Source organism: Micromys minutus (genome assembly GCF_963924665.1).
Source record: "Micromys minutus genome assembly, chromosome: 17".
NCBI classification, from domain to species: Eukaryota; Metazoa; Chordata; class Mammalia; order Rodentia; family Muridae; genus Micromys; species Micromys minutus.
The window spans coordinates 49,969,323-49,978,574 of NC_137952.1; the positions used below are offsets into that span (position 1 = coordinate 49,969,323).

A 9,252-nucleotide genomic window follows, 5' to 3' on the forward strand; every position below is an offset into this window, starting at 1 on the left:
TTCTGTCCACACATACATTGGTGAAGAACTGTTCTGACTCTGTAACAGAAGTAATAAAGACTTTATTCACAGCTATGGTGATAGGTGTCAAGGTAGTAAGGTTCGGAGAACAGACTCAACAGATAGCATGCCGCTGAGAGGCGACTGAGTCTTAGAATGGATTGAGCGAGTCAGTGGGTGGAAAATGACTTGGAAGATGTATCAAAGGTAGTAGGAATCTGTAGTTTGGGCAAGTATCTCCTGAAAGTGTATGTCATGGAGTCTCTAGGGAGGGGCAGTTGTCAGGTGATGGCGTCTTTTAAGAAGTGGGTCTTACTGGAAAGTGTTTAGGTCATTGAGATCTTAGTCATAGGCCAAACTCATGATGCTCCTGCCTCAACATCTCAAATTTTAGGGTTACAGGAATGTATCATCATATCCAATTAAGCTCTCTTGAGAAATTTAGTATAAGGAAATTTAGTATAAGACAAATCTTTCCCCCTGAGAGAGAATGTTGTGTCAGAGAAAAGGCTAATAATAGGAATATTAGATACATAAATTTCTCATAGTCCTATACTCATACATGCAGTACAGTCTCTAAACTTTTGGGAGGGGTCACATATCAGATGTCCTGCATATCAGATGTTTAAATTACAATTCATAACAGTAACAAAGTCACAGCTATGAAGTAACAATGAAATAATTTTATGGTTGGGGGTCAGCACAACATGAGGAACTGTGTTAAAGGGTCACAGCATTAGGAAGGTTGATAACTACATATACTTCTTGATAAAATGGTAGATAATGGGACTATTTTCTTTCTGACAACAATATTCACATCTAAAACCCCTATAATAACAAATTAACAACCAAAATTAGACTAGCTAGGTGGTGGTGGTGCACACCATTAATCTCAGCACTCAGGAGGCAGAGAGTTTGAGAACAGCCTGGTCTACAGTTCCAGGACAGCCGGGGCTACATAGAGAAATGGTGCCTTGAAAAACCAAAAGCAAAGGCAAAACCAAACCAAAGAAAACCAACTAAACTAACAAGAGAAAGGCACAAGAGCCTTCAGAAGTGAAGCTCACAGGGAAACTGCACTCTTGGAGTTGAGTGTTGAAAAGCAGGCAGCCATCCAGAAGCCTGACAGGTCAAAGGTGTGATTGTAGAGTAAACTGGAGGGGTGCGAAAGGTGTGATTGTAGAGTAAGCTGGAGGGGTGTGAAAGATGTGATTGTAGAGTAAACTGGAGGGGTGTGAAAGATGTGATTGTAGAGTAAACTAGAGGGTGTGAAGCAACACCCATTTGTTCTGAATCTTCTTGGTGTACCTGTGCCTGGATCTTTTCTTCCAGGTACAGAGAAATGCCTTCTGAAATGAGAGTTTTATGACCCACTTGTGAGAGAAGTCAGCAAGCTCTTTCATGGCCCACTTTAAAGACACGTGGGAAAGGGACAAAGACCTACCTCTTTTGCTACTTCTTCAGTGGCAAGGTGATATGTTGAGGTGATATGTCACTATTCCTGTCTGGGTGTATTGACTATTATTAAATTAAATATTAAATATTGGGAGTAGATTCTTTTGGTTCTCCAAAGAAGCATTAATTTTTACAGTTGATAGCATATAGGGTCCATGCTTAGCCTCCAAAGAAGGCATTGTTTAAATTATTAAGACGCAGGAAAGAGACTTTTCTGTTAGGGTAAGAGGGTCTGTGTTTAGTTTGTTGGTCTTAACCAGTTAACTAGATCGTCTTAAATAAGCCACTCAGATTTCTGGATGTCATTCTTATCAGTGTGGTAAATGAATGTATAGTATTTGCCTATTCACAAGCATCTCTGGATTTATGTCGTTATTGTATATTGGATCAACTTTCCTCTGGTCTTGGTTAAGACTGTCGTAGGCAGTCTTAACACTATTTCAACTGGGCCAGTGTATGTATCTTTCTGTTCATCCAAGAAGGCTTTCTCTCTCTCTTTTTTTAAGCATCTCTTCACTCTGTTCTATCTGGTAGAATCCTTCCTTTTGCCCCGTCCCTCCTACCTTGGCCTCCTATGTTGGCAGCACTACTGTTTACCTGGATGAGCTATGGTAGTCAGAATATTGTGAATTTGGAAGGATTAACCTGAGGGAAGGAGCATTGTGATGAATTAGTGTGGGAAACATGATAAGCCATGTGTAGAGTTCCTCCTCCCTCCCTTTTCCTACCTTCTCCTCCAGGAAAGCTCGCCACCAAAACCTTGCTTTTTAATTATCTTTGCTGATAAAGGCAGATGCCAGTCATTCAGGTCCAGAGTGAGTGACAGGAGGAATTAATGGTGAGTCATCCACAGACTTCTTCTAAACCTCCCTGGAAGCCAATCTGCGTTTTCACAACTCCTGTGCTCCACAGAGACAGTAATTCCCCCTCCTGGCGACCATTACAGAGCTTTATATAGCACAGTGAGACAACACAGCACATTAACCTTTGTAGGTGACACAGTCAGACCATGCCTTCGTAAGCAGAGGGCTCTGACGCAAACATCCAAGAACGAGACACTGTTTTAGTGTAGAGTTCTTTGTATAGCTCACTCCCTGGGGCTCAAGGGACACTTTGGAAGAATCATAGATAATAATAACAGCATTGTCTCCTTCTCATGGGGGTGGTGACAGGCCATCACGCACTGACGGAAATGCCAGCAGCTCCTCTGGTGACCCTCTGTGCAGTCATCTTGCTCACCTATGATTTCTCCCTGGGGTCATTGCAATAAATAGCCGTACAACTTGGTTCTTTGCATCTACTTTGGTTCAGTATCATATTTCTAATTCATTAGCTGGTGAGGCACTTTGAAATCAAAGTTAGATCTCGTCCAGGCACCAAAGGAGCCGAAGCCTTTCCAGGGCCAAATGGCCTCAGGCTGGCTATAGTGACAATGGAGTTTTCTTTCCACACTGGATGTCCGGTCTCAGTCTCTGGAGGAACTTGTCAACTCTCTCTTGGGAATGTTTTCAGAAAACTTTAACATTCCTACTATGTACATTTCTTTATAAGAAAAGGGAAACTTTAAAACCTTTCTGTTTCTCTTTTGGTTATCACTGTGGTCTTGATTACATTATGCTTTCAAGTTGTATTTTGACCTTGAGATTTCAAATTCCATTTGCTTTGACACCACCTCCTTGGATGGTGGGAGTTATGGTCTTTTCCCTTCAGTCCAGGTGGCCCTGTGATTAGATTGGAGTGGCACAGTGTGTGTCCTATGGCTTCATCATAAAATTGTATATAGCTTCCAGCTGGTTCTTTGGGAGTTGTTTGCTCCTGAAACCCAGTCTATGCTATAAGAAGAGACAGACCACACAGGCCTGTCATTGTTAGATTTGGGTCTAACAGCCCGGCTGGAGTTGGATCAACTTCTAGAGAGTTGAATGAGTGAACCTTTGGGTGGTTTCACCTCACCTTTCAGGCAGCCCCAACACAAAACAGAAATGAACCGCTGTTAGAGGTCAGCAAACAATACCCCAAATGACGATGCTGTCACCTGGCAAGCACTGGAGCATCGAAAGAACTGAGGAAGATCTTTGAAACTGTCTTAGAAGCAAGGACTTTCTGACCTCCTGTTTCCCCAGCCTAAGTGCATCGAGGGACCGACTGTCTTTGAAGTCACCTTATCTGACTTGGAAACTGTCTTCTAAAAGAAATGCAATTGTTTTAAACCCCCTTCCAGGAAAGATTATCCATGGAAGAGACTGAAAGTCGCCACGTCCAGACAGGCGTTTTATCTATTCTTCTGAGGCAGCTTTGAGAGCTCACCCCTGGGATATACCACATACATATGCATGGCGTCTGCCTTCCTTTAGCTCCCCCAGAACCCAGAACAGCTCTGTCCCTGGCTCCTTTCTCATCTCTGTGCTTATTCACAAACCATTTACTGTCTATTAAGATCACCTCCACCCCTCATTTTCTTCTCTATGAAGAAGGGTCTGTAAGTTTTTGAATCTCATTGGATAATGGCTTTTTGTGATGCTGTTAACAAGTTTGTCTATTATTCCATAATTTTAGTGAACTTCCGGAGGTTTCCCTCTTTCTATATTGCAATGAAACTGGTGACAGAATTTGCTGGTCTCATTTGAGGATGGTGGTCTTGAACTGTTACTCTGTGCTAGTTAGATTACTCTGTGCAAACATCCCACAGCATGTGGCTTCCCATCATCCATCTTCATTGCTTATCGAAATGGTGACTCTGAGATGTAGTTTCCTTCAGTGTGAGAGCTCTTATTATCTTTGAAGGTCCTCTTGAGTCTTGCTCTGTATTTCTATAGTTAAGATGATCTAGAAGAAGAAGAATTAGAATTAGAAGTAGAAGAGGAGGAGGAGGAGGAAGAGGAGGAGGAAGAGGAAGAGAAAGAAGAGGAAGAAGAATAAGAATAAAAAGGAGGAGGAGGAGGAGGAGGAGGAGGAGGAGGAGGAGGAGGAGGAGGAAGAAGAAGAAGAAGAAGAAGAAGAAGAAGAAGAAGAAGAAGAAGAAGAAGAAGAAGAAGAAGAAGAAGAAGAAGAAGAAGAAGAAGAAGAAGAAGAAGGAGCAATAGAAGATCTGATAGGAATCTGTAGGGTTTCAAGTGAGCTACATTACTTTTGTTCATAATCCATTATCAAAGACTCATATTTAGAACTCTATTCAAACTGCAAGGAAGTCTGTAAAGTGAAGTCAACCTAGGTACCTCATGAGGAGAAACTACATTGGCTAGCAACTAGCCCACTTCTGCCACCCAATGTCTCAGTTTCTTTGCTGTGGAGAGAGACAACAATGTCAGCCCCATGAGGTTGTTGTAAGGATTAAAATATAAGAAATTGTCTCATCTCTAAGGATTTTGAAAGGATTATACTTTTCTTAGGTAAAATCTAGAAACACATAGTGACATGACAGTCAGCAACCTGCCGCATCTATCATGATAATCCCAGTAGATTCATAGTAGAGCTGAAAAGCCTTCTTTTTACTGTATGGTTAAGTACACAAACGCTACTGTGTTGCAGTTGCCTTTGTAACAGACAGTACAAGAACATTGTATGTTTGTAGCCTCGAAGCAACAAATTACATTCTATGTCAAAGTGTTTAGTCAGCTGTCCTATCTGTTCGGATAAGTATGTTCTCCAATGTTGACATAATGACAGATCATGTATTGATGGATTTCTCCTTCGTATTCTGCCCACTTAAGCTCTGAACAGCTGTACCACAATGTCTCCTATCAGAGACAAACCCTAAGGTGATAGGCAGAACTCTCTCCATCTTTAGTCAGGATCTCTGTTGACTGTGGGTGATGATATACCACTGGCTCACCCCTGGGCAAATCTGACCATTAGCGTGGGAACCACTCTATGGAGCGTTAACCCACAAGTGTTTCTTTTCCAGGAGGGAGAACATCAATCTACCCAAACCTCTGCCTGATGTGTTTCAAGCTAGCAGGAAAATGTCTTAGGGACACAGCTGGTCCCTCACCAGGCAACGCTCAAGTGGGACATTAGGCAGACATTCACTTCGTTCTCCCTAGTTTTGTTCAATAATGGTTTCCATAGCAGCTTGTGTACTTCATGCAAACAAGAGCAAAAGAAAAAGGTCAGCTAAAGGAGCTGAAAACATAATAATGACTCTTACAACTCTGGTAGCCACAGGGTCTTCAGGTCCATGCCCTTCCTAAAGTACTTCCACTCTGAGGATCTGTGGCCTTTTCACTGGTAAAATGGACACAATGCTGGCAGAGTGCACAGGTGAGGAACTAATCTCGGGGAGTCTCTCAGCCATCTCAGCTGTGAAGTGGGGACAGAAGCACCTCTCCTATGACTTCTTGAGAAGCAACGGGTCACAGTCTCATCACTGTGTAGCTTCAAAAAGTTCAAAGCCATTTTTCCCCCGATGGCTAAGTTTCTAGATGATACTTGGAAAATATGAGAAAGCATATTCATACATTCTAATCTTAAGGATAATTTTCTACATCAGACTTATTTAACCTTCATGGCTGGTGAGGAAGCTCTGCTTTCTTGGTTGGGTAAGTTATCCAAACATGTTTTCTACAGATTGAGCACATCTCCCTGAAGCTTCATGAGACATAGTTAGAGGACTTAAAAATGTTGATTTTCTTTGACCTCATAAGTCTCCTAAGAATCTTTCCTAAAGATAGAATCCTTGTCTTGAATATAACTCAGTAGTGTAATACTTTTCCAGTGTACACAAGGCCCTGGGTTTTTATCTCTAATATATAAATATATAGATATAATTCTAAATACAGTCTAGATTTATGGGAAAGTAGCTAAAGGCTGTTTCTAAGTTATTTATAAAGGCAAAGAGCTGAAAATTTAAATATAAGCTTTTATAGGTATATAAATCACATAACATTCATGCAGAGGAATATTTTGTGACATGCAAAAATAATGTTTATGCTGTATTTTAATGGCATAGATAATTCCTTCATAAAAATACACCGGATAAGGAATCACATTTACAGTTTTATCTCAGCTGAGTTCAAGTGTACAGAATAATGACAAAAGAGCTAATCCCGAGCAAACTGTGTTGCATTCGGGAGGCAGAACGTGAGAAACTTACTTTCCTGTGCATTTTCTTCCCATGAATTTACATATATTAAAAAGTTTCTACATGGAGAGAGACAAGAAAAGCCTTCTTGTTTCTTGCCTGGAGCTGGAGGAAGTCTTTTTCTGAATAGTGGAACTGAGAAAGTCAGACATTCAAAACTTCCCCAACAGCATCTAGATTTTAAGATGAAAATATATTCTAAAATAACCAGTGACTAAATAATCAGATTCAAAGATGAAAGGGTGTTTTTTAAATTTTAAGCTTTATTCTTTCAGTTAGAAATTACACTGATCTTGCAAAGTGGGACTAGATTCCCCTTGAACATTCATGACCTCACCAGCCTTAGGTAGTCAGTTAGGCTTCTAGAACCGGGCATGATTTCCCTCTTACTGAGGAGAACTTAAGTCCAATTGGACTTGGTCACTGCCAAGGCCTGAGTGCCACAGTTTCACCCCAGGGATGCTCTGCCCTGCTAATCATTGCTGAGATTCATGGGTATCACAGCTGGACAGACTACTGGTTGTGTCTCTCTTTTGGCAGCTTTAATAGCACCCTGGTTCTGTGAGAACTAGACCACAGGAAGGGGTTTTCAGGTTAGATTCACCTTGAATCTTCTGAACCCCTTATCTGAAACATATGGTCTCTTCAGCAACCCCTGAAAGGCAACAACAATAGCCTGTATTGTTTTGGGAATCTCTTGGACCACTGTGACAAAAACCTTGGAGGTTTCTAATGCCTTGTATTTGTTACATAGTCCATGGCTCTTGTGGGAGCATTGTCAGCCTGTGAAACACAACTTCACATATCCTCATGCCCATAGATAGGTGAAACTCTTACTCTGTATCAAAACAGGTTCTCTTTGCACCAAACAAAGAACATTATAGAGAACCACAGCTGGTCATAATGTAGAGATTGAAAGGATGTAGGGTGCTCAGCCCCCCAAAATTAGAGAGCCACAGCCCATCTTCTGCACCAAAGGCCCAGGGAACATCACGGAACAGTGGGTAGAAGGACTGTAAGAGCCAGAGGACTAGAAAGTGTGCTGTGAGATTATGTCCACTAGAAATGACAGGAAAGCTGCATCACAAACAATATGGCTGCCTAAACAAGACCTGAACAATGACAATAGCAACAGATAAGGTAACATAAAAGGAGAAATAACCTCGGGGTCGTACCCCAAAGTGTAGACCCCTAATCACTGCTCAAAGAGGAAAAATATTCCCTCCCCAGGATGAGCCCTCTGGTTATCTGGTTATGATCTGGTTATCCAGTACAAATTGATGAGTCCAGAAATCATATACACACAAGCAAAACTAAATGTGCTTAGCAGGTTTCGTGTGTGTGTGTATGTGTGTGTGTGTGTGTGTGTTACATATATGTAGCAACAATAAAGAAAAGTGGCCACCAGTTGGAGAGAAAATGAGGATGAACATTGGAGAGACTAAAGGGAGGAAGGGAATGGGTGACGTGATAGTGATATAATTATATTTTAATTAAGATTTACAAAAAGAAAAATTACTCCTTACTTGGGATATACTGTAGAGAATTCACCTACTTTAGGCCCTGGGTCGCTGTTATATATCAGACTATTGATAGATGTTGAGTCGTCTGTAGATAGACATTAGCAAGATCCATGGATCTCCTAAAATCTTAATTCAGTATGACTATGCATGCACATTTTACTGGGACTAGAGTCCATAGCTTTTATGAAATCTTCTAAGATGCTTTGCATCGCCAAAGCTCTGTAGTGAGCTCTTTGCACCTGGGCATTTAAGGTCTTCAAAGCAACATGGTACATATAGGAGACAGTGGATAAGAGCTCTCTAGCATCTGTCTTTGGATGACTGACCCCAGGGATAACCCTCTAATTCAAGTGAACCAAACTACAATGAGAGCAAACTCAAGTGTAGTTGCAATGCAAGTGATATCTCTGGACTTACCACAAAGTCAATCTTTGCCTGGCTCTGGAAAAGCTTCTTTGCAAACCAAATTCTTTTTTGTATGTGCTAAAATAAAGAGAGCAGGAGAAAGTCTTTCCCAGGGAAGAGCCCCCCAGGTGGTCAGCCCTGAAATTATACATACACAAATAACATTATGGACTGAAGTTATTTATAAACATTTTATTTTTATATAAATATAAATGGACCAAGGCAGCAGCTGTAGTCACTGCCGTTCCATCTTTGTCTCTGCAATGTTGCCCTTGGCCAAAAATGCACTAAGCCGTCTCCAAATTCGAAGCATTCAGCAAGTGGTGGCAATGCAGAGCCATCAGAAGAGGGCACCTTGTTTCCATGACAAATATGGAAATGCTATATTAGCAGGTGGAGCCATCTTCTGCATTTCTACATGGACATACACAGCCACACAAATTGGAATAGAATGGAACCTGTCCCCTGTTGGCAGAGTCACTCCAAAGGAATGGAGAGATCAGTAGTCATGCCGGCTGGTACAATAATCAAAGAATTGTTTCAAGACCAACTCATAAGTGAATTCCAAGTCAAAGAATCATGTACTCATTAAATATGGCAGATTGAAAAAAATAAAGTACCTTTTAAACCTTCAAAAAATAAATATAAATGTATTATACTTATAAATAAATTTATATTTATACAAAGGCAATGAATTTAAATTAATAAACAATTCTATTGAAAGGTCTTATAGCTTTTCTTCCTGGACTTCAGTTGGACAGGGTTCAGTTGAACAAAATTGGCCTTTAT

General features: G+C 41.0%; 1 protein-coding gene across 1 annotated transcript; it reads left to right on the plus strand.

The window, feature by feature from the left end:
• Nucleotides 1-8,719: 8,719 nt before the first annotated feature.
• Nucleotides 8,720-9,019, plus strand: LOC308431606 (cytochrome c oxidase subunit 7B, mitochondrial-like). Its single transcript, XM_080931139.1, has one exon. It carries the CDS (start codon nucleotides 8,727-8,729, stop codon nucleotides 8,967-8,969), a length of 243 nt encoding a protein of 80 aa, XP_080787265.1. The 5' UTR covers nucleotides 8,720-8,726; the 3' UTR covers nucleotides 8,970-9,019.
• The last annotated feature ends 233 nt before the right edge of the window (nucleotides 9,020-9,252 follow it).

Excerpts from the sequence above, each read along its gene's own strand:
- LOC308431606 (XM_080931139.1), top strand. The coding sequence starts at position 8,727 with ATGTTGCCCTTGGCCAAAAATGCACTAAGCCGTCTCCAAATTCGAAGC.